General features: G+C 40.9%; 1 protein-coding gene across 1 annotated transcript; it reads right to left on the bottom strand.

Annotated features, from left to right (window-relative positions):
- Positions 1-298: 298 nt before the first annotated feature.
- On the bottom strand, positions 299-25597 carry prx (periaxin). Its single transcript, XM_078930134.1, has 9 exons — positions 25585-25597; positions 24647-24696; positions 21995-22087; positions 20012-20137; positions 19483-19645; positions 18061-18254; positions 17364-17587; positions 2009-14589; positions 299-1820 (listed from the first exon to the last, which is right to left on the bottom strand). The coding sequence occupies exons 1-9, from the start codon at positions 25595-25597 to the stop codon at positions 1546-1548; spliced, it is 13719 nt and encodes a 4572-aa protein (XP_078786260.1). The 3' UTR covers positions 299-1545.
- Positions 25598-26297: the final 700 nt, after the last annotated feature.

Here is a 26297-nt window from a genome sequence, read left to right as displayed (position 1 = left end):
ACGGAGCTAGCCTTAATCGGCTAAACACTTTCTTTTCTATGCACAATAGGCACATCCATCTTTGCAAAAGTTTGGATGCTGTTTGTTTTTGTGGGGGAAACGCAAACACACTGCTGAGGTCGGTTCTAGGATGACATCATGAAATGGGCGGCACCCGTGAGAAGAGAAAGGCGGAGCTTCAGAGATCGAGTTGTCTGCCTTCCGAATTAGAAAATGAACATGTTACAACAACCAAAAACACTATTTCCATCAGAGATAGTGTTTAAATAACAAAACATCATTGAAAAATATTTGTTTGGATGATATTTTATTACTGTGGCAGTTAAACCAACATTCTTTCCAATGCAGCTTCAACAAAACACTGAAACTCTTAAAACCAAAGAGCCAAATTGATAAAAATCTCTATACAGTCAAAACCACTCAGACATGTCAGAACTTTTTCCAGAACATTTGAAAAATTTACTGCTTTTTTTGTAAACAAAGACAAATCTGGAGCAAATCTAGGAGTGGATTTCTGCTGTTTTTATTCATGCAAATTTCCCCCTTTTTGTCTTAGAAATCAACTTCAAACATACTTGCAACCAAGAAAATCGTAAAGATTCTTCTATTTTTAAGATATAATACATTTTGAGTCAATTATCCTTAAAAATATGCTGTTTACATCACATTCTGAGTAAACCTTACTGGATACAAACCAATTACTAAAACTAAAAAGGGATACAAATCTCCTCACTCTCTCAGAGAATCTGTTTTTTTAACATGTTGTCCTCATTCAAAACACATTTGGCTTATTGAGCAGCAGCATTGCAGCAGCACAGTGGTGGCATCGGCAGCTGAAAAGCGTGCTCCAAATATTCCACTAGTTAGTTGTTTTGAGGGGAAACACAGCTTTCAGGCAAACAATCAAACAGGCCAACAGTAAAGTATGTCTGGAAGCTCCACTCATAAAATATACAGCAGTTTTCATGCATTTCACAGAATAAACATATAAAATAGATTAGCAGCCATTTATTTTCTGGAACCGTAAGGTCACGTGTTCGAACCCCACAGCAAGAACAGAGTCCGGAGCTCTGAAGAACAGCACAATCCAAATGCCTTTGAAAAATCTACGGTGGAAACATAAATGCTTTTTTAAACTCTGGTGAATTTGAAACTCATTACAATTTAAATTGAAAGGAAACTACATCAGAGAAGCTGTAATATAGATATTTACAAAAATAATACTCTGACCGGCACTCAGTGAAATATTTAAAGTCAAAATTCAATTTTTCAATTTCAAACAGAAATAAACAGTCAATGATCAAGCAGAGTGACATGTTCACATGCAGAAAGAAATGTTCAAAAGCAAACAGCTGGAAGAATAATCAGCTTTAAACCAACACAACTCAAAGTATGAAAAAAGAAAAGAAATACAAAAAAATGAATGAAGGAAATATACCATTTCACGTTCACAGCTAACCTATTGAGATATAAAATAGAGACTTTTACAAGAACACTTCAACTTCACCGAGACTAACCATGAAAAAGGTCAAATACTAGCGTTTTCTAAAAGTTGGAGTCTGAGACCTGACCAGATGTTGTTGTGGAAGACTCAGCTGTATGCGTTTGGCTGGTGACTATTTGTTGAGTAATTCTGGTGGTCTTGGTCACCATGGTGACAGTTCCCTCCTCGCTGGCGTGGTGCTCTTCGGACATTTGCTGGGCGGCAAAGTCGAGTCCCGAGGCGTGGATGCAAAAGGACCCGGAGACGTCTTCCATGCCTGCGACCTCTCCTTTCCGCTCCGCCTGAGGTGAACCCTCCGGGGTTATCTGCAGGAACCCTGTGAGGAAGAGGAGAGGAAACCAGGAGAAACAAGAGGAGGAAGAAAGAGGAAGAGCAGGATGAGGAAAGATATCAAGAGCGAAAAGAATCTTTGCCTTTGGTAGCAGAGACAAAACAAGAGAGGAAACATTAATCATGTAAAAATACAAAACTATAGATAATTATGAGAGATTGCATTATCTGTACCTGATGAAAGAGGCTTAAGTGTGACCTTAGGGACTTTGAACCAAGAGGAAGACTCCCGTTCCTCAGCTTCCTTGCTTTCGCTCCACATCTGAACCTTTGCAGAACTGAACTCCAAACCATCAGGGATCTCAGATCTGTCCCTGTCCAACATTTCTGTTCTGGCATGAGATGTCACCACATCACCCGCAGACTCTGCAGGAGCAGGGAGCCCCCTGAACTCTGTCTTGACCTCCACCAGAGATGAATCCTTTTGGAATCTTGCTCCCTTGTTTTCCTCCCCTGCAGCCATTTTGCCGTAAGGACTGGTGAGCTCCACCTTTGGAAGTTTGAGTTTACCTCCAAAAGTCCCTTTATCATCCTTGTGAGGACTGGCATCTTTCTCTCCGTTGGGACTTGAGCTGTCTCCTTTGACACCAAATGACCCCGATTTTGCGGGTGAAAATTTGACTTTGGGCATTTTCATCTTTAACCCTCTTGATATCTCTTCTTCCTCGACTCTTCTTTCTGCACTTTCTGTGGCTGATTTATCTTTAGACTTCCCAAAACTGGACTTTTTCTTGGAGATCTTGACAGTGGCTTCCTCTATCTCAGTTTCAGCTTTTGTCTGCTCCTTCTGGAGGCTTGGGCCTGCAACAGAATCATCTGGTTCTGAAGGATTAACCAAAACAAACACAGCTTTCTTTACTTTGGGAATTTTAGGACCCTCATACTGGATATCTGGTCCATGGGCCAGTCTCTCTGGAGAGGAGATTGAAGGTAGAGGTATGCCAAACTTTGGGATTTTGATTTTATTTTCTGTTTGACCATCCTCTTCATCTTGAGATGTACCAATATCAAACTCTATGTCTGGGATCCTGGGGACCCTAACTTCTGCAGTGGAAGGCGAGGAACCTCCGACGTCACATTTTTTGGTCTTCAGACTAACAGTTGGTGGCGTAACTCCAGGTAACTGAACATTGACGCCATCTTTGCTGCTGTTGTGTTTGACCTGCTCTCCAGCTTCTTCTTCACTCTGTGGTTTTGCTGATGTGTCTTTACAAGTTTTCTTTTTATGCTTTCGGATCTTAAATTTAGCTCCTTTATTTTTTGGACCCTTACCTTTGCCACCGGATCCTTCCAGGGTAAGATCCAGGTCAGGTAGCTCAATTTTTTTATTGTCCTTGTTTCCCTCTTCTTTGTGAGATCCAGTTTGAAGCTCCAAGTCTTCTTTGGGACTTTTGATTTCTATTGTTGGTATTTTGAGCTTCAGACTAGCTTGGTTTCCTTCAGAGGATGAATCCAAATGCGCTCCCTGAGGCACTTTAAGCTTGCATTGAGCTTCTGCAGTTGGTAACTCAATTTCCGCTTTAGAAGATGGGACTTTTGGTATGTTTCCCTCTGGACTAGTGACATCCATCTCTATTGCTGATGAGGAGGTACCTCTACTCCTACCTTTAGGTAGTGAAATGTCAACTTTTGGAAACTTCATGTGGGGGAGTTTGATGTGTCCTCCCTCTGCTTTGGCAGCAGCCATGCTTGGATCTCCTTTTATGTCCACATCAAGGCCTTCAACCAAGGACCTTCCTTTGGGAAGAGAAAAGTCCTCTTTGGCCATCTTGAACTTTTTTCTCTCACCCTTAATATCTGGGCTGTTATCGTTAGTCTGCCCTCTTGGCAGTGAAATGTCTACTGAGGGCAATGTCATGTGAGAAATGTTTGATTTTCCTTCTCTTTCAGTCTCTAGCTCTGCTCCATCAATTTTGTCAGATTTCCCTCTGGGTAGAGTGATGTTAACATGGGGCATTTTTATATGAGGACCTTGACCTCCTTCTGCTTCTGCATTAGGACCAGGAATTTTTCCTGTTGGTATTGAAATGTCAACAGAAGGCATCCTAACTTTTCCTTCCTCCCGCTCAGTTTTCAATTTTGGGATGTCTTTTCCTTTGGGTAAGGAGAATTCAATGTTTGGCATTTTCACGTGAGGCATTTGGAATTTTGGTCCTTCTTCTCCTTTTAATTGGACATTTGGATCAACTGAAGGCATTTTCATGTAAAGAGTCGTGCATTTTTCTTCTCCATCTCCTCTTTCAACATGTGGAGCATCAGCTTTTCTTTTGGGCAATGAAATGTCAACATAGGGTAAGCTGATGTGAGGCATTTTCAAACCACCCCTTTCTCCCGTTGACTCTACCTCTGGACCCTCCATGTGACCCTTGGGCAGAGGGATATCAACATCTGGCCTTTTCCAAATAGGCATCTTAAATTTTCCTCCTGAGCTTTCTTCTACTTCCGTATCTTTTCCTGTTGAAAGTGAAATATCAATGGGAGGTGTGCTGACATTGGGGGTCTTTAGTTTTCCGCCTTTGTCTTTGATCTCCATCTGTGAATCTTTAGTCCTTCTTTTTGGAAAAGAGACATCAAAATCTGGCATTTTCATGTGTGGCAGTTTGACTTTTCCTTCTCCTTCTACACCCATTTCCATCTCAGGTGTGTTGTTGCCCTTGAGCTTTCCTTTTGGAAGGGAGATGTCAACAGAGGGCATTTTAAAACTTCTCTCTGAATCCCAATCTGTTTTACCATCTGGAGTCTCCAAATCAGATGCATAAACATCAGCCGTTTTCAACTTTCCTCTTCCTTGAATGTCAACATTTGGTCCTTCTAACTTATTATTTGTTCCTTCAGAAATGTTAACATTTGGCATTTTGATGTCAGGCATCCGCAATCTTACATCTCCTTCTGCATCAACGTTCAGTGCTTTTCCAGTTTTTGGTTTTGGAAGTGTTATATCAACAGAAGGCATTTTAACATAGGGCATGTTAAATTTCCCCCTGTCAACATCTACTTCAACATCTGGTAAAACAGATTTTCCTTTAGGAATATCTATGTCTACTGATGGCATTTTGATCTGAGGAATTTTGAATTTTCCTTCTCCTTTTACATCCATATCTGGTTTTTCAATCTTTTGAGACTTTCCTTTGGGTAAGGACACATCTGGGTCTACTTTGGGAATGGAATCATCAATTTTGGGCATCTTAGGGACTTTGAGGTTTCCTTCATAGCCTCTGATGTCAGCTTCTGAAACATCAACTTCTGCTTTTGGTAGAACAACCTCAGTATCTGGTGTCTTGGTTTCTTGTAGTGACAGCTCAACAGAGGGCATCTTGAGTTTGGTCTTAGTTTCAACTTCACCCACTGGTTTACCTAAATCCTTCTCTTTAGAGCCCAATCCTGGCATGGAGAACTTTGGAAGTTTGATGGTTACATCAGGTGCGTGAAAACCACCTTTCCCATCTGCCTCCACTCTCATATCCCCCTCTTTCTCCGGAAGCTTAGCTGTTGGTGATGAGATTTTGAACTTTGGAAGTTTTACCTTGTATTTTGTCTTGTCACTAGAACCCTCAACACTGATTTTTTGTGTTTGAATGTCAACATTTTCTTTTTTCCCTTTGACATCAACATCAGGACAAGACACTGACACGTCTGGATCCTTTTTGGATAATCGAAATGATGGTATTTTGATTTTGTTTTTTTTTACTTTGACTTTTCCTTCATCATCAAATTCAACTGATGGTGTCTTTACCTCTCCTTCCACATCAGGGGGACTGATGAAAACTTCTGATTTTGAAATCTGCAATTCACTGCTCTTTGACTTTCCACCAAACCTGGGGAAAGTAAAACTTGGGGCTTTGAGTGACACATCAGGTAGGTCAAAGCTGCCTCCTGACAAAGGCCTACCACCCTCTGCTTTTAAGAGTTGTACTTCAACTTCGTCACCTATTGATTTGGTTAGGCCAAAGTCCAGATCTACCTTTGGAGCTGAAATATCAACTGTTGGTAGTTTGACTGTGGGAAGCTTTAGGGATGCTCCAGGATTGTCTACACTGCCTGTGTTTATGGATGCATCTGTAGCTTTTATCTTGGGTGGTTTTAACTGTCCTTTGATACCTGACATCTGCACATCTGCTGAGGCATCAGGACCACTGGTGTCAACTTTGAGGCCTCGTCCTTTTGAACCAGAGGGGAGGCTGAGATCAAAATCTACTTTAGGCAAATGTAAGTCAATGCTTGGCATGTGGAGTCCCATAGCTTTTTTGATATCTCCCTCCATTTTCCTTTCTCCTTTAGAAAAATCTACAGCTGGTTCAGTAATTTTTCCCTTCATCTCTGGCCCTTTCACTATGACATCCCCTGCCAGCTTGATCTGTGGAAATGAAACATCCACTTTGGGCATCTTGACTTGGCCTCTTTTTTCTGGACCTTCCAAGTTGAGGTCAGCATCAACCTCTCCTCTGGGGAGTGAGAAGTCAATGTCTGGGATTTTTCCACCCTTAACCTCAGGACCTTTAATATGTATCTCTGGTTCATTGGTTTTAATCTTAGGTAGAGAAATGTCAATGGCCGGTAGGTGGAACTTTCCTCTTTTTCCAGTGTGGCCTTCAAGTTCAGCATCACCTTTTGCTTTTCCTTTTGGAAGTGAGATATCAATGTCTGGCATTTCAATCTTCCCGACATTGATGTCTGGACCTATGACTTTGACATTTGCCTCTGGGAGACTGACCTTTGGTAATTTGGGCATTTTGTATTTACCACCCTTCACCTCAGGTCCTTGAATCTCAGAGTCCCCCTCAGGTTTTGGAAGTGAAACATCAAGAGTTGGCATTTTCACATCTCCTCTTTCCACTTCAGGACTCTGGAGATTAACATCTGTGACTGGGGTCTTTATTTTAGGGAATGGCATGTCACCCCTGACTTCAGGTCCTTCAACATTAACATTGAGTCCTTTAGTTTTCATTTTAGGAAGTGTTAAATCCAGTGAGGGCATGTGAAACTTGTTGTCCTTGCCAGTGTCCACATCAACTCCCAAGTCTGTTGTCCCTTTTGGGACTGAGATATCGACACTCTGCATTTCAGCTTTTCCTTTCAGATCTGGTCCTTCTACGCTTGCATCAAACTTTGGCAGACTAACTTTTGGTAAGGACAAATCAAATTTGGGCATTTTGAACTTACCCACCTTCATGTCAGGACCCTCAACCTCAATGTCACCTTCTGTTTTTGGGAGTGCAATATCGACTTTTGGCAGACTAAGTTTTCCTCCCTTCACTTCTGGGCCTTGGAGGTTGAAATCCACATCTGGAGATTTAACTTCAGGGAGTGATATGTCACCCTTGACTTCAGGTCCTTCAATATTAACATCAAACCCCTTTCCTTTCATTTTAGGAAGTGAGATGTCCAGTGAAGGCATGTGAAATTTGCTTCCCTTGCCAGTGTCCACATCAACTCCCAAGTTTGTTGTCCCTTTTGGGACCGAGATATCGACACTCTGTATTTCAGCTTTTCCTTTCAGATCTGGTCCTTCTACGCTTGCATCAAACTTTGGCAGACTAACTTTTGGTAAGGACAAATCAAATTTGGGCATTTTGAACTTACCACCCTTTATGTCAGGACCCTCAACCTCAATGTCACCTTCTGTTTTTGGGAGTGCAATATCGACATTTGGCAAACTAAGGGTTCCTCCCTCCACTTCTGAGCCTCGGAGGTTGAAATCCACATCTGGAGACCTAACTTCGGGGAGTGATATGTCACCCTTGACTTCAGGTCCTTCAACATTAACATCAAACTTCTTTCCTTTCATTTTAGGAAGTGAGATGTCGAGTGAAGGCATGTAAAACTTGCCAGTGTCCACATCAACTCCAAAGTCTGTTGTCCCTTTTGGGACTGACATTTCGACACTTCGGATTTCAGCTTTTCCTTTCAGATCTGGTCCCTCTACGCTGGCATCAAACTTTGGCAGACTAACCTTTGGTAAGGACACATCAAATTTGGGCATTTTGAACTTACCACCCTTCATTTCAGGACCCTCAACCTCAAAGTCACCCTCTATTTTTGGGAGAGCAACATTGACTTTTGGCAGACTAAGTTTTCCTCCCTCCACTTCTGTGCCTTGGAGGTTGAAATCCACATCTGGGGACCTAACTTCGGGGAGTGATATGTCACCCTTGACTTCAGGTCCCTCAATATTAACATCAAACCCCTTTGCTTTTATTTTAGGAAGTGAGATGTCCAGTGAAGGCATGTGAAACGTACTGCCCTTGCCAGTGTCCACATCAACTTCCACATCTGTTGTTGCTTTTGGGACTGAGATATCGACACTCTGCATTTCAGCTTTTCCTTTCAGATCTGGTCCTTCTACGCTTGCATCAAACTTTGGCAGACTAACTTTTGGTAAGGACAAATCAAATTTGGGCATTTTGAACTTACCACCCTTTATGTCAGGACCTTCAACCTCAAAGTCACCTTCTGGTTTTGGGAGTGCAACATCAGTGGTTGATTTTGGAACTGAGATATAAACACTCGGCATTTCAGCTTTTCCTTTCAGATCTGGTCCTTCTACGCTGGCATCAAACTTTGGCAGACTAACTTTTGGTAAGAACACATCAAATTTTGGCATTTTGAACTTGCCACCCTTCATTTCTGGACCCTCAACCTCAAAATCACCTTGGACCTCTCCTTTTGGAAGGGAGATGTTTCCCTTTGCATTTTTGATGTTTCCTTCAACTTCAGGACCTTTCAGACTGACATCTATGTCAGGAGACTTCAGTTTTGGCCCAGACACATCAAGAGATGGAATTTTAATCTGCCCTCCTTTAACTTTAGGACTCTCGACATGTACCTCTGCTCCTTTGGTTTTCATTTTAGGAAGGGTAATGTCAATGGCAGGCATATAAAACTTTCCCCCTTTGTGAGAACTTCCTGTGGTTTCAATGTCTCCTTTTCCTTTTCCTTTAGGGAGTGACAAATCAATGTCTGGCATCTCAATCTTCCTTCCTTTGATATCTGGACCTTCAATTTTACTATCACCATCTGTAAGAGCCATTTTAGATAGTGAGACATCAAATGTAGGAGTTGTACATTCACTCTCTTTTATGCAAGATCCTTCAACATTTAGGGTTCCTTGTAAATTTTCTTTTGGAATTGAAATTTCACCTTTGCATTTAAGCCCTTCAGTTTCCTTTCCTTTAACTTTTATCTTGGGAAGGGAAAAATCAATTGAGGGTAAATGGAATTTGCCGGTTTTTCCACTATGTCCCTCAATGTTCACATTTCCCTTGACTTTCTCTTCAGGGAGTGAAATCTTGGAATTTGTCTTGTCAGTTTTTCCTTCTGCATCAATGCCTTCAACTTTCCCTTCCACCTTTAGTTCAAACTTTGGAAGTGAAACATCCACTTTGGGCATCTTGACTTGGCCTCTTCTTTCTGGACCTTCCAAGTTGAGGTCAGCATCGACCTCTCCTCTGGGGAGTGAGAAGTCAATGTCTGGGATTTTTCCACCCTTAACCTCAGGACCTTTAATATGTATCTCTGGTTCATTGGTTTTAATCTTAGGTAGAGAAATGTCAATGGCAGGCAGGTGGAACTGTCCTCTTTTTCCAGTGTGTCCTTCAAGTTCAGCATCACCTTTTGCTTTTCCTTTTGGAAGTGAGATGTCAATGTCTGGCATTTCAATCTTCCCGACATTGATATCTGGACAATTAACTTTCACATCTTCCTCTGGGAGACTGACCTTTGGTAATTTGGGCATTTTGAACTTACCCCCCTTCATGTCAGGACCCTCAACCTCAAAGTCACCTTCAGTTTTTGGGAATGCAACATCGACATTTGGCAGACTAATATATCCTCCTACAACTTCAGGACCTTTGATGTTGACATCCACATCTGGGGATTTAACTTCAGAGAGTGACATGTCACCCTTGACTTCAGGTCCTTCAACATTAACATTGAGTCCTTTACTTTTCATTTTAGGAAGTGTTATATCTAGTGAGGGCATGTGAAACTTGCTGTCCTTGCCAGTGTCCACGTCAACTCCCAAGTCTGTTGTCCCTTTTGCGACTGAGATATCGACACTCTGCATTTCAGCTTTTCCTTTCAGATCTGGTCCTTCTACGCTGGCATCAAACTTTGGCAGACTAACTTTTGGTAAGGACACATCAAATTTGGGCATTTTGAACTTACCCCCCTTAATGTCAGGACCCTCAACCTCAAAGTCACCTTCTGTTTTTGGGAGTGCAATATCGACTTTTGGCAGACTAAGTTTTCCTCCCTCCACTTCTGGGCCTTGGAGGTTGAAATCCACATCTGGGGACCTAACTTCGGGGAGTGATATGTCACCCTTGACTTCAGGTCCCTCAATGTTAACATCAAACCCCTTTGCTTTCATTTTAGGAAGTGAGATGTCCAGTGAAGGCATGTGAAACTTACTGCCCTTACCAGTGTCCACATCAACTCCCACATCTGTGGTTGCTTTTGGGACTGAGATATCGACACTCGGCATTTCAGCTTTACCTTTCAGATCTGGTCCCTTTACATTGGCATCAAACTTTGGCAGACTAACTTTTGGTAAGGAAACATCAAATTTGGGCATTTTGAACTTACCATCCTTCATGTCAGGAACCTCAACCTCAAAGTCACCTTTAGTTTTTGGGAATGCAACATCGACATTTGGCAGACTAATATATCCTCCTACAACTTCAGGACCTTTGATGTTGACATCCACATCTGGGGATTTAACTTCAGAGAGTGACATGTCACCCTTGACTTCAGGTCCTTCAACATTAACATTGAGTCCTTTAGTTTTCATTTTAGGAAGTGTTATATCCAGTGAGGGCATGTGAAACTTGCTGCCCTTGCCAGGGTCCACATCAACTCCCAAGTCTGTTGTTCCTTTTGGGACTGAGATATCGACACTCGGCATTTCAGCTTTTCCTTTCAGATCTGGTCCTTCAACGCTGGCATCAATCTTTGACAGACTAACTTTTGGTAAGGACACATCAAATTTGGGCATTTTGAACTTGCCACCCTTCATGTCAGGACCCTCAACCTCCAAATCACCTTGGACCTCTCCCTTTGGAAGGGAGATGTCTCCCTTTGGCTTTTTGATCTTTCCTTCAACTTCAGGACCTTTCAGACTGTCATCTATGTCAGGAAACTTCAGTTTGGGCTCAGACACATGAAGAGATGGCATTTTAATCTGCCCTCCTTTAACTTCAGGACTCTCGACATGTACCTCTGCTCCTTTGGTTTTCATTTTAGGAAGGGTAATGTCAATGGCAGGCATATGAAACTTTCCCCCTTTGTGAGAACTTCCTGTGGTTTCAATGTCTCCTTTTCCTTTTCCTTTAGGGAGTGACAAATCAATGTCTGGCATCTCAATCTTCCTTCCTTTGATATCTGGACATTCAATCTTAACATCACCTCCTGGAAGAGCTACTTTTGGCGACGAAATATGTAGATTTGTAGTTTCTGGGGGTTTTATGTCAACATGGAGTTCTTTTGCTTGCATTTTTGGAGGAGAGAAATCCACTGTTGGAAGTTTGCCACCCAAATCAACATCTTCCTTTATCTTTCCTTTTGCTGTTGAAATGTCAACCTCTGGTTTGCCTTCTGGCAGGTTCTTGTTTGAAAATGAAATGTCAAATTTGGGCATTTTAAATTTTCCCCCTTTTACCTCAGGAACTCCAACATTTGTGTCTACCTCTACCTTGCCTTCGGAGAGGGAAACATCAGTGTCTGGCATTTGAATTTTTTCCTCAACACCTCCTGTTTTGACCTCCAATCCCTTAGTTTTTATCCTAGGAAGGGAGAAATCAACAGAGGGGATGTGGAATTTTTTACCTTTACCTCCATCTATTTCGATATCAATCTCAGCTTTTCCTTTTGAAAGCGGAATGTCGATGTCTGGCATCTTCATTTTCTTGATCTTTAGGTCAGGCTTTTTCATTTTCCCTGCACTATCAGGAAAGTTTACTTTTGGTATTGCAATGTCAAATTTGGGCATTTGTAATTTTTCCAAGTTCCCTTCAGGAGTTTCAACACTCATGCCAACCTTTCCGTTTGTTTCTGGAAGTAAACCCTCCACACCTGGTACATTTATTTGACCTCCTTTGACATTTGGACCTCCAAGGCTAACATTTGCCTCAGGAAATTCTTTGTCAGGCAGTGTAATATCACATGACGGTAACTTTCCTTCTTCACCTTCAGGTCCTTTCACATCTATACTCACTTCTTTTGATTTGATTTTAGGAAGGTTTATGTTGATAGTCGGCATGTGAAATTTGGACCCCTTAGCTTTATGGCCATCAACGTCAACATCTAGTTTTCCTTCAGGGGGTATAATGTCAAGAGATGGTTTTTCCATTTGTCCTTTAGTCTCTGGTCCTTCAAACTTGACTTCACCTTCTGGCAGATTTAGTTTTGGAAGAGAAATATCAATCTTTGGCAATTTGAATTTTTCAGTTTTTCTCTCAAGACCATCAACATTTATATCAGCACTCAACTCTCCTTTAGGAACATCAAAATCACAGGATGCCATTTCTTTGTTTCCATCTTTTCCAGAGTGAATTTCAGTATGAAAGGCTCCCTGTGTTTTTCCTCTTGGAAGCGAGAGGTCAATTTTGGGCATTTCAAACTTTGCACCTTTGACTTTGGGACCTTGGAAATTCCCTTCACCCTCTGGGAATTTCATTCCATGTAACCTGAATTCACCTTCTTTTCCATCACTCTCAAGATCAAAATTACCTTCAAATGTTCCTTGAACAGGTGAGATCTCAATAGTTGGTGCTTTTATTTCACCGCCTTTTAGTTTTGGCAGTTCAACATCAACGTCCTCACCTCGTTTTCTTATCTGAGGCAGGGATACATCAAAAGAAGGCATCTGGAACTTTTCTCCTTTGACCTCAGGTTCTCTGATATTCATCTCCCCTTCTTTGATTTTCCCCTTCTGGAGAGAAATATCACAGGTTGGCATCTTGAATTTTCCCCCATCACTGTCACCTTTGACCTTGTTGCCTGAACTGGGAAGTGAAAGGTTTAGATCAGGACCTTCTAGAGTCACATCTCCTTTAGGAAGCTTCATTTTTGGAAGACAAATATCAACAGAAGGTAATGTGAATTTCCCTCCTTTTACTTTTCCTTCAATGTCACCCATTGGTTTTAAGGAAACATCTCCAGATGCCACCTCCATTTTCTGTCCGTGTAAGTCAACTCCAGCTTCAGTTGACCCCATCTGAGGGAGTTTAATATTGACTGGAGGCATTGTGAATTTTCCGCCTTTTGCAGAAGGGCCCTCTATTTCAATATTTCCTTTCATCTTTGCTGTCGGCAGAGATGCATCATTGGAGGGTAATTGGATTTCAACTCCACTCATCATCTCAGGGCCTTCTATGGGACCCTCTGCTTGTTTCAGCTTTGGCATCAACACATCAACGGTAGGCATTTTGAATTTGCCTTCTTTCCCAGCTTGTCCTTCCACTTCAAAGCCTCCCTGGATGTTGCCTTTGGGTGGAGAAAATTTCACCTCTGGCATTTTAAGCTTACCTCCTTTGGTGCTTACCTCCACTTTGTTTCTTTTCATTTTAGGGAGCGAGACTTCCATTGATGGCAGCTGAGACGCTGCTCCGTCATCATCAGTTGTTCCTGCTTTGCCTATGGGGAGGTTCAGATCTACTTTGGGCATCTTGAAGTTCCCTTCTTCTTCCTTATCTGATGACTTCATATCAGGGAAAGTTGGATCAAACTCTGGCATTTTGAACTTTCCATCTCCACCAACGTAACAGCCCATGTCCACATCTCCGCCCCCAGACTTCATCTGTGGTAAAGAAATGTCCACAGAAGGTAGACTGATTTTTCCTCCTACGCCTGGACCTTCGACACCAGCAAACCCTGTCTTTGGTAAGGAGATGTCAACCTTTGGCATAGAGATTTTGAGCCCTTTGAACATGCCCTCCACTTCATCTGGTACCTTCTGTTTGGCGTTTAATTGCAAATCCATCTCTGATCCAGAGACTTCAACATCAGGCATATTGACACATGCCTTTACTCCAGACTCCGGGAGTGAAACATCAGCGTCAAACGTACCCTTTACTTTTGGTAAGGAGATCTCAACGGAGGGAATCTGAACAGAAGCAGCTCCTCCTGAGAGATCGCCTTCCACTTTTGGCATTCGGATGTCGGGACCCTCTGGAAGCTGTATCTTGTCATCTCCTTTCATTTCTGCCTTTGGAGTTTTGACCTGAAGAGCAGAGTCAATCTCATCTGAATGACGCGAGAGTCTAACTTTGGGAAGTTTGAGTTTTGGCATTCTGAGTTTAGCATCTCCCTTGCTAATGTCAGCATGAACTTTCCCCCCGGCTGCATCAGCTTCTCTTCTGACATCTCCTTTTGGTGCTTTGCTTTCTGAGGTTTCCTCCACAGTGGACACAGATCCACCAGCTTTTCCTGAAGGTAGTGCAAACTCCACATCAGGACTTTTCAACTTTAAGCCTCTTTTCTCCACATCTTTAACACTGGAAACATCAAATTCCACTGAAGGGGGGTGGATTCTTACTTCTGGAGGCTTCCGCTCCAGAGATCCAGTTTGAGCAGAACCTGACTTGTTGTGTTTAGACTTGGGAAATGCAATCCCAAACTTGTGCCCCTTTCCTTTGGTTTTCACTTCTGCTCCACTTGTTTCTGGTGGAAAGATGTTTTCGTCCACTTCAAGTCGTCTTATTCCCAGTTTTCCACCTGGAACTGCTCCAGTGTAACTCTTGGTTTTCATGTGAGGAAACCTGAAAAATAAAATCAAGAGAAAATAAAATAAAAGAGAGTTTGGAACTTTTTCTTCTACTTTTCTTTGAAGAACCAACAAAACGCCACTTGCTGTTCTGCTCACCACACCATGTGGCCAAGAAATACAAACTGCACTGCAGAAAAGTCCACCAATTTAAATAAAAAATATTCAACTACAGTAGCTCTTAGTTTCGTGCACCCTGTGAACTGTATTTTCATTCTTCATTGAAGCATTAACAGCTATTCAAAAACATCTAAAACCGAACTCAAAATAAAGACGTAAGAATTTCAGCCAAGCCTATAAATTCTTTACAGGTGCAAAACATTTTTGGAATTTCTGATCAACATATGATAAAGTAAGGCTGGTATCCGATATCAGCTGTGACATTTATTTATTTTTTATAGCAAACAAGGTTTTCTTTATCCTTTTGCATTTAAAGATGTAATGTGTTAAACTGCATTCTAAATAGGGCACGAAAAGACTCACTAATTGTTTTTTGGTTTTGCAGGATCCTAATTCAACTTCCACATTGAGGCTTGTTCGAAACCAAAAGTACATGGAGCCAAAGCACTTAACCGCTAGTTAACCTGTAAAAAATGCCCATCCTGTTTCGTTCACTTTAAAAATAAAACTAATCAAAATGAGAAATAACCACAGAAACTATTTGGGGTATTTTCATATCTGTGTGCATTTTAATACCCAACCTAATTGTATTGTGGAACCCTTTTTCTCATTTTTATTTATTTATTTAAGATTGAAATTGTGCTACAATTAGGTCATAGCTGTCAGACTAACCTGTGTCTGTCCACATTTGAACCCTACAACCACCTCAGTTAGTTCTAACTTGTGTTAACATATATACAGTTTTTCTCAGTCGCTTTAGTACAACAGATCAGAATGAAATTCCCAAAACTATTTGTTCAATCTTCATATCATGATGTCACTTGTGCACATCATATAAGCAGTTTATCACTTCTTTGAACAAGTTGCAATTGCTTTGGTACATCCATGCAAATGATTATGTACAATTCTCTGCTCTTTGCTACATTATCAATTGTTTATGTCATGTTGATCAAAATGTCTTATATAGTTCACTGTGCAATAGTCTGACTCCTCAAAACACCTAGTCATTAGTTCATCGTATAAGTCATTAACTGCAAAATGGTTGACCAAGTTTTCATAATGTGACAAACATATTTCGCTGCATTGCAAGAGAGGATATTCGCTGTGATGTGGATGAGAATTTGTGGCCTAACATACAGGAACGACAAGAGGTGTAGGAAGACCACACCAATTCCTACTGCACTGCCTGTACTGTTGGACAGAATATTGTCCTATCTTTTTTTCCCCTTTGTGTTACTGTTTGCAGTGGGTTTTTTCTATGTTGGTATGACATGGTCTGTCAAAAAATTACAATATGAACAATAAAAGTGTAAATGTGAATCTTGTCCAGTCTCTTGCAATCAAACAAAAAAGGTGTAACTTCCATTTTATAATAATTGTCATCCAAACTTTAGCCATAGTTTACATCAGAACCTCCCTCTAAAGCACACAGTTATATTGACAACATGACTAAGTCATTTGACTGTCTTGTTCGTAGACAATGACTCAAGGACTTGACATCCTGATGGCACTGACATGTTCAATGATATAAAGACTTAGTTTTGAGAGATGAACTAAAGATTTTGAGCAAGTTACAGGCTTTTGCAAGAAATCCATAGTGTTTTGCTGTTTGTACAAATTGTTTTGAGAAATGCACACACGTATTTGCAAACTTCAATTCTGATCTGAGAATTGTACTAAATCGACTGAGAAAAACTGTAAAACAGCTTCAGTGAAGTCACATCCTGTCAATGTACAGTATCATTAACCCTTCTTTTAGGCTTTGAACAATGGCAAAAAGCACGAAACAACAATAATAACTTACATTTTAAATGTGCTCGCCCATCCTTCCCTAATCCATTTTAGTCTCTTCCTTATTTGAATTCGTCCTGATTAATTTCCCTGGTTGTAGTTGGCCAATGTTCTTTTTTTTAAGTATTTTTTTGTTTGTAATTGCGTCAGTTAGTTGTTTGAATGTCATGTCTAGTGAATTCTACAGCTTTTTTCTTCTCTGACTTCCTTCTTCTGAAGCAGAGGACAAAATATTTGAATGAATTAGACAGAATTTTAATTTGGCTTTTAAACTTAAACGTTAAGATTTTCCAAATCAACCAAATACCCAAATTTTAGTAGTTGTGACTGAGTTGTTAGTGTGTTCTCTGTTGCTTTTTTGCTAAAAATTATGATAGCAACAAGACGTGGGTAGAGAAAGTTTTTTTCCCAAAACTTCAGAGCTATAACTAAAATATGGAAGAATAAAAGAACAAACCCAAAGAGTGACAGTGAAAGAAATCTCCTACTTCCAATGTTTTTACCATTTCTTTTATGAGATACTTAATGTGAGCTTTCCTTTTGATGGATTTCAAGACTAAAGTCGATTTGTAGTGGAGACTGTAGAAAAAATGTCTTCCTGTGATCCAAAACAAACCAACTATGACCACAGTGGTTAGTTCTTCACATGTTTATGCAACACAAGCAACATTTGATTAGTTTTTTCACACAAATATTATATTTTTATTACATACTGCAAGGCTTAGAAAGCTCATCAGCCAGACTAAATACACTAATGACATGAATCAGAGGTGTCCTATTGACCTGTACCATGTTGCAAAAAATACATACTTTTGGAGATAATCCCAATGTTTCCTACAAATGATCAAAAAACACAACCTGATCCGTTTCTTTCCCTTCCCCACGACTGGCTCTGCCTCATTGACACCCTTCCTCTGTCTGAATGTGGGGAGTGAAAACTCCACGTCCACATCGCCGGCTTCCAGGCTGGGCGGGGTTCCCTCCATCACCACATCCTCTTTGTTCTTCTCCTTCAGCCTCTTCAGGCCGAAGCGACCTCCTCTCCTCCTCTGAGTCTTGAAGAGCTTGGTGCCCTTCACACTCTGGAACAAACGACAAATGAAATCTGGAAAGCCGATCCAAAGGAAAAATTGTCACGCAGCAACAGTCTGAACTCTAATCCACGACGGACTACAAGTTTGTCATTCTGAAACTCATGAAGTGATCTGCAATTTTAAGTTTGTCTCACGTGAAATGTAGATTTATTACAACAAAACTTCCTCTGAAAAATTATCACAAAAAAATCAGACAAGAATCAGGGATAAAATTTGCAAACTAAATTGATTTCAATTCAAACCTACAGTTGTTTTTATTCATGACTTTTGTGTTTTTAAAGTCCTAGTTTAGGCAGAGTTCATCTCAAGCTCTTGGATTCGCTTTCAAGCAGCTTCCAACAATCTTTAGTTGATCCCCTCAAATTCTTCCATTTTTATCCGACATGTTTCTGAGTCTTCTAGAGGTGACCAGTCAACCTTTTTAGTCCATTTTATTGACACAGAATAAAAAGAGGGATTACCATTTTGGCGACCTTGGCCTTGGGGCCTTTGACATCCCCGCCGAGGATTCTGGGTCGCACGCTGACCTCAGTTTCGGGGACGGTCCTCTTCAGCTGGAAGCTGACCTTGTACGGCTCAGCGCACTGCAGGATCTTCAGAGCGTCTTCATACCTCACGTTGTCAAAGTAGACCTTTGCACTCAGCAGCTGATCACCTTCACACAACATGAATGAAGGGATGTAGGGATACATTCATTTGTATTTTTTAATCCATTTTATTACAGATACGTTTTTCTGATTTGTATCTGGAATTAACAGATTTATTTACTACCCAAAATTAATTGAACCGACTCTACTAATTGCTGACTGTTTACATTTCTGAGTATTTATCTTTTAAAACGACCTAAATTTGATCTAAACACCTGACATAAAAACATTATTTATTCTATTTAAATTAGAATGCAAATCTGTAAGCAAGATTAAACGTTTTAAGCATTCTTTTTTCGAGTGACTACAATATAAAGGTTTTTCACCATGGCAACCATACAGTTTTCTTCATGTCTGTGACTCATAAATACATCCTATAATTTTCATGTCTCTGCCTAGAAGTAATTATCTAAATTTTCCTTAGCAACCAAGGTTTTTACGCGTTTAGCTCCAATTGACTGACATTCTTCCATGATATGGCTGATAGAGACCACCACCAGCTTTTTGTTGGTGACATATGTCTGAGTCTTAAAGGTGTATTTGGAAACATTTCTTTGTATACATGCGAACCACATCTGTTCCTATGTAGGTGAAATTCATACCAGAGATGATTTTATCAATCATTTAAACCATTCAGATTGCATTTTTCATCACACAAGGTGCTTACATAAAAGATGGATGTAAACATTAGTCCTGCCTGTTTCTGTTTAAGCTGCTTTCCAATGTATCTTTAACATATATATACATATACATATACATATACTGATTTTCTTCTGTTCTGTTGTTTTTGATTTGAGTTTTAGGTTTTCTTTTTGTAAATCTGTGCAATGATCAGGTTTCTGATTTATTAGAGTTTTTAGTTTGTTCATGCGGTAAACTGATATCAGCCTCCAGTTCTTTTTTTAACATATTGTTAAAACATGGATCACGTGAATTAATCACCCAAGGCATTTGAGTTTTTTTTTAGTGATTTTTAAAATCTTTGTTGGTGTTGTTAAATAGTTAAATCCATGCTGAGCTCAAAAAAAGTACTTAAACTGATCTATAATACAAGCAAATTTCAATATATTAAAACCCAGGATGACCTTTGGTTTGGCGGTTATCTAGGTTTTGTGTTTCTTATAAATATGACTTACCCTTTAGGATTTACTTAAAAAAATTTCTACTGCAAAATAATTTTCTTCTAAACACAAATCTTTACTTCTTGAGTTTTAAAAATCCCTCTGCTGATGATACCTTGCTGCAGACTCAAGTGTTTAGCAGCTGGAGAGTCTTTGAGGACATCTTTGACAAAGATGCCTCGCTCTCCTCCGCCCGTCACGCTGTAACCGCTTGCTCCAACCTCTGCGTCCGTCTCCACCACGATCTCCACCGACTTCCTGAAGTCGTCCTCCACTCCCTTCTGTGCACAAAACACAACTTTTTCTAGTTTCTCTTTGAGAAATCAATTTAATTGAATGGAAATATTCAAATATTTGAGTTTTTCTGAAGTCAGTCAAAGTCAGAATCTGCTGATTGTGCAGTCATGGTTGAGCTTTTAAAGTTTTTATTTTTTGGTGATGTTTTTTTTCTTCTTTTTGCTTGATTTGTTGGATTGAGTGCAAAGTTTCGGTGCATTTGTCATTCTGCACCTCTGGATCCATTTAGTCTATTAAGCTGTCTGGCAGCAAAGGTCACTTCAACCCTCGACAACATTTCCAAATAAAAAAACGTCTGCAGATGATGAAAAGCTTTAGCTTTTGGTCTCAGTCCCTCTCCGGCTCACCGTCTGCTCGTCCGTCGGCTCGCAGTCCATCTCTGGTTGGGCGAGTTGGCAGGTGGACTCTCTCAGGTGACTCCTCTTCTGGCTCAACACCTGCTTCAGCTCTGCATGGAGCTTCTCCTTTTGCACCTGCGGACAACAGATGCTGTGAGATGATCGGCCGTGCAGAAAAGCATACAAAAAAAAAATTATCTTATCGTCAAAATGTTAAAACTCCCACCAAGAAACACCGATCTGCAGCTGCTGCTCCTCAATATCAAACCGCTGCAACCTGTCACTCTGGAGCCACGTTTGGCTCTTTTATCACTAATCTGGGTCTTGCTCTTAAAGAAAATGCTAATGATTTAAATAAATAACAGATTATTTAAGGTTTGTCATTTATGTTTACCTTTTTAGACTGAGGTGATCCAATATCGGTAAAATTACTTGGTTGGTTTTTTTGTACCACTGCTACACATTACACTGAAATCAAGAGGTCTTGTTTTTGTGTTTTTTTCCACTTCTCATAAACATGTCAGATAACTGAGCAAAATGATATCAAAAAGTTTAACCTACTATCAGAGTTGATCATTATAAAAAAAAAAAAAAAAGAAAGAAAGCAAATATCTTCTGCTGTCTAGTTACTGTTCAGGGGCAAAATTCCTAAAATACATAAATGGATTTATATGTTTAGTTTATTTTAATGGGATTCTACAGCAATGTTGTCATGTTTATGATCAATAAGAAAAGAGAAAAAAGGTAAAGGTGCACCAAAGTCAGAATGAGAGAAAAGGCCATGTTTGGCTTGACTTTCCTGTGTTTCTGATTCAAGTGAATCTGCTGCAGCAGAAGGACCTTACTTGAGATGAAAGGAACCTGTATGTACTGTACTAAAGAAAAAAAAAAAGTATTATAATAATTTGATTATTGTGAATCTTTAAAAGCATTATTGCTACAAAAACGTAAAATGATTTTTCTGCACAATAAAGTAGGACTTTGTGGCTCTTGCTGGGTTTTGATTGGTAAAAATCAAATAAATGGCTTGTTGGTTGCAGACCTTTGCAATAGGCTTTTAGAATTACTTTCTTGACAAAGACCAAGCAGGTTTGGTCGATTTTTCTCTCCCTTTATAACATGTTGCATGTACTCAGGTTGTCCTTTTGTATTGAGCTTTAAATGAAGAGAGTGACGGATCCAGAGAGGCAGAAGATGCTTTTACAGCTGCACAATAACCGACCTACAGCCACCGGGTGTCACTGCATCCCGAAAAGCTGCTCAGTTTCACATTGTGGAATGAAACAATGAGGGTGAACAGTCCTGACCTGCTGCTCTCTGCAGATCTGTTGCTTTGGCTGCATGAACGTCCCGAATCAAACCGTTTTTCTGAATTTGTTAGCATAGAAATTATTTTCTGACATTTAAGTCTCTTCTGAGCCGAGAACATGACCCATGTCGTGATGACGCGTCACGTTGCATTTTCAGCAGGTGGGTTCACTCACCTGCCAATCAAAGAAATCCCTGCAAAACAAACTAATTAGATCTGGGAAAAAAAATCAAAACATCTGATTCAAAGAAAATTCCTCCCCCTTACATTTAGTATTAGGCATCATGAATATTTTTCGAAAGGACTTGTTGCACAGAAGCATCCGTCCACAAACACCAGAAGCAGATAACCTCTTCATGCACCTGTGGGTATGAAGAAGTCAAAACACCAGACAGGTGGACGAAGCCTCCAGATTAAGCTGCATCAGAATGTTGTTGACGGTTTTCCTAAAACAGATGAGGGGAGCCGGGTTTGTGGCAGAACCTCAACCAACTCAAACATAACTAACAAACAGCTGGAAATGACAAACTGGACTCTTTGTGAAGGAGGGCTGGTGAGACTCTAAAGGGCGGGTGGTGAGTGAGTGATGCAGAGGTTGTGAGTGAATCTGATGGTCGCTGGTCTTTTTTTCTGCAGGACGCTTCACCATGCGGAAGACGGTGTTTGGTGGCCGGAAGCCTCACCGTTCTCTCTGGGCTCTCCTGCTCGTCTGTGAGGCCGCTGTGCTGTGGGCCGGCCGGGGACCTGGGTGGGGGCGAACGCCTCTTGTCTTTTACCTGCAAGCAAAGCAGAAGGCGCTTCGTTCAGCCGCAGGACAAATCACATCCAGATGGTCATATATTACAGATCACTTGTCACTGTTATTCAAAAGTAATATTTTGCTCTCTGAAGTTACTCTCTCTGAGTTGTAATGCATTACATTACAGCTGCACTACTTTAGAGTATTGTCTTTGTACTGCATGCAGAAGTAGAAGACAACACTATAAAGTGAAAACGGACTGAAACTAAAGGCTTAACCTTCCCGTTGTGTTAGGAGACTCATTTCATTTTAAAAGCATGAAAGTACCAAAAAGTATTTGTCAGTAAATTTTATCTCTACAAAATATTTTGCAAATGTATGTTTTTGTTCTCATCTGTTCTGCATTTTATTTATTCAACTTCTGTAACCCAAAAGAAAAACATTATTTGTCCTTTTTTGAAGCTCATATGCGTCAAATCGGACCCCAACAACATTAATGTCTCTATTGTTCATGGCGCAGGCAGACAAACAAACTAAACTAATTAATAATGAGGTGTGTTGTAACATTCTTCTGTGACAAACACAGCAGTATTTTATTTATTAATGTTGTTTTTTTGCAAGTAAATTTGGACCGTTTTTCCGAAATGGAAATTGATGGGTTAACGCTGAAAAAAAGACCATAAGGCTCAGACCAAAAGCATTGAAACTAATAATTTCATGAATTAGGAGGCCTAACAAGTCAATTAAAGGACAAAGAAGTGTGGCTGACAAACAATGGTTCTAATGTATTTTGTTGCTGATTTAAGATATGGGTCAAAAGAGACACGTGGCCAAAAAGCACGGTAACAGAAAGCGTAAATAGTGGTTACTGTTGATATTCTTTCTTTTTTGCAAAGGGGAAAGGTCAGGAGACAGGAGTGCAGGTGGGTGCAGCACAAGGTGAGGGTGAAGGCGAAACAAAGGGCCTCTTGTTTGATAGGTGGAGGTAGAGGTGGATCTGTCCAGATGAGGCAGACACACAGAGACGGAAGGATGTGAAGCAGATTAGGATGATCAAGGATAGAGATGGAAACATCTTGACAGGTTCCAGAAGTCTGATGGAAAGGACAACTTTGAAGAACTGACGAATGAAGAAAGTGTTAGACAGCACAAAAGAGAAGCACTGGACCTTTTGGAGCAGGAAGTAACAAAGATCAGTAAGGATGAAGACACCAAAGAAGATGGAGTGGAAATGAGCTGGCCCTCACAACAGACCTGTGGAGGTCTGGAAGAGGGAAGCAGAGATGGCTTTAGAACTTCTGACTGGACTGTTTCACAAGACATTTGAGATGGAGAGGATGTCAGAGAACTAGAGAAGAAATGTTCTGGTTCCATTTTTAAGAAAGGTGCAGAGTTGAGGAAAAAACAGAGAAGTTATGGGACAAAGGAGAGGAAGCTAGAGGACAAACAGTGTGGGTTCATGCAAACAAAAAGAACCACAGATGCATTATTTGCTTTGAGGAAGCTTGTGGAGACGGGTCAGGAGGAGCTGCTCTGTGACAGGAAAGAGAGAAGCTGTGGTTTGGATGAGGAAGTCTGGAGCAGCAAAGACGGATGTTGGAGATGTTCAGGACATGGACATGGATGAAAGCTGGAAGACGGTGGTGAGATGTTCAGTAGGCGTGACAAAGGAGATCAAGGTGGAGGTGGGACTGCACCAAGGAATAAAGCATTTGGGAAAGAGGTGAAGAAGCACATGCAAGCAGGTTGGAACGAGTGGAGGTAGGTTTCAGGTGTGATGTGGACCAAAAGTGTAGAAGACTGTGGTGAGAATGAGACAGGAGGCAGAGCTGGAGGTACCAGAGATGATAGGATTCTCTGACCAGGATGGAGAGGATCAGGAATGAATCCATCAGAGGAACAGATCGTGGTAGATGTTTTGGAGATAAATGCAGGGAATGAAATGGTTTAAGAGGAGGAATAGTAAGGATGTTGGTGAAAGGGTGCTGAGGCTGAAGCTACCTGGAAAGAAGCAAAAAAAAAGACCAAAGAGGAGGTTCACGGATGTATAGGAGGAGGACGCAAATGAGAAGATTAGACAGAGCCAGATGATGACGGGAGATCACTGAAGAGAGCAGAAGAAAGGTAAAGAAGGGATTTTTGCTGAGGTGGAACCATTGGAAGCTCAGTTGGGGAACCAACCCTTAACTTTAGAGAGTTTAGAAGAGAACCTGAAGTCTGTGTGTCTCACAAAGACTGAACAAAAAGTCCACATCAGACGACGAGCAGAAAACGGATTTAGGGTAAGTCTTTTGTAACATTAGAGTGACTGAACACGTGATAAATGAAATACTTCAGTTGTTTTCACTGCTAACGTGCTGCTGGATGGTGGCTCCTGAAGCCTGTCCTTCCCCTGTTTGTTTCATGAGGTATTGCATGGTTGAACTTTGGGAAACAGCATGACCTGAGCTGCCACCGTTGTTCGCTGCGAGCCTCAATTAAAGTTGTCCATAAAAGATTTTCCATCAAAGTAGGGCAGACCATTTCAGCTCAAAGGAGTTTTTCCAACATATTTAATGTTTGCTTGGTTGGTTGCAGACGTGTTGCGTTTACTCACGGCTGGATCTCTAGTCCGGCTGAAAACATGGCTGTCTTCTCTGTCAGAATCTGGAAGATCAAGATGAACATCAGGTCAGTTTGCCGTTGGAAGCTAGCGGCCTTAGTAAAAAAATCGTAAGACTACGAGACAAGATAAACTTTATCGTCCTGCAGAGATTTGACTAAATCTGTTTGTGATCTCAGACGCTAAACTGATGAAAGAATAGGTTCTATTTGAGGGAAAGAGTTTGACGAAAGTTTACATGACTCATTTTCTTGTCCTGTGCTGACAAAAAAACCACATGTTGGTCTGATTCAAAGCCATTACCTTTCTAAAGTTCTGACAGTTATCACAAACCTGAATGTTGGACCTGCGCTGCACGTCTGATCAGTTTTTCGTTTTTATGTTTCCAAAGCCTCGTTTCCACTGAGCATTCCAATGTGGTCCGGTTTGGAATGGTCCAGGCATTACAGGTAAGCGTTTCCACTCAAAGCGGAACCATCAATGGAACGGCCCAAAAATGGAACGGTTCAGTTTAATGGCTCCATTTTATAATGGAAACGCTCAAAGTATCAAACCGTACCACACCGCCCAGTGGAAATGAGGCTACTGTCCAAAATGATTCTGTGCAACGCTCTAAACAAACAGTAACAGATCAAAAACAGTTATTAACTCTGGTCTGTGGACATTTTTAACTGTGTCATTGTGGTCGTTTCACAGCAGCAATACTTTCAGTTATTATGTCTTGACGAACTCGAGCATTAATTTATTATTTCCGTTTGTATGGATGTGAATGTCCTTGTGTGCATGTGTGGGTGTGGAGTCGTTTGTGTGTGTGGGTGCATAGTGGTATGTATTTATGTGGGTCTGCATTTTTTTTCTAGAGTGTGTGGGTGTGTGTGTGTGTTTTTATGCATGGTTATTGGTTTCTAGAGTGTGTGTGTGTGTTTTTGTACGTGTGTCATCCATTGATGGTCTTTGTGAGGCTCAGAGATTCATTCTGTGAACATTGTGGCTGAAAGGATGAAGGTCTGACATGACGGCGAATAAAGGGACGGAATGAGACCAGAGGTGCAAATGTGTGATGGAAAGCATGACGGACCACCAAAGAGGAGATCTGAACAGAGCAGGAGATCATCTGAAGGATCCGTTCAAACCATTCAAACTGTTTCCAATGAGGTGAAAACGCTGGAATCCAGACTCTGAAGGATCTGAGACAGCAGGTTTTCCTGTCAGGCGTAAGCATGCAGAGTTAAAGGATCTAATATAGCGACACGGCCGTCAGCCGAAGCTTTTAGAGGTCCTGACATTCTTTCCGTGGCCTCCGTCATTCCTCTGACACCCGATCCTAAACCATCTTCTCCATTCACACACGAGAAGGAAAAGCTCTAGGAGGACTAAACGGTGCAAACATCCACAGAGCAGTAGACCTCAACCATGACGGTCCTTTCTCAGGAAAAAAAAAAAATCATTATTTTTGACGTTTTTTTGCTTCATTCATGAAGACATTTATCAACAAAGTGAGAGTTTGAACAGGCGATGAGTTTTAGTTGCAGGTCAAACTGTGGTGAAGAACTGAGATGCCAGCAGTCTCAGAAAAGCTGCATCTTTTTGTTTCTGTCTGCATCTCCTACCTCATGAACGTCCCTGTTCCTTCTGCTCCCTTCGT

The sequence above is a fragment of the Oryzias latipes genome, chromosome 13 (genome assembly GCF_053564925.1).
Source record: "Oryzias latipes strain Hd-rR chromosome 13, Olatipes_Hd-rR_3.1".
In the NCBI taxonomy this organism is placed as follows: domain Eukaryota; kingdom Metazoa; phylum Chordata; class Actinopteri; order Beloniformes; family Adrianichthyidae; genus Oryzias; species Oryzias latipes.
The sequence above is the reverse complement of the archived record's forward strand: the minus strand, read 5'-3'. Positions and strand labels throughout refer to the sequence as shown.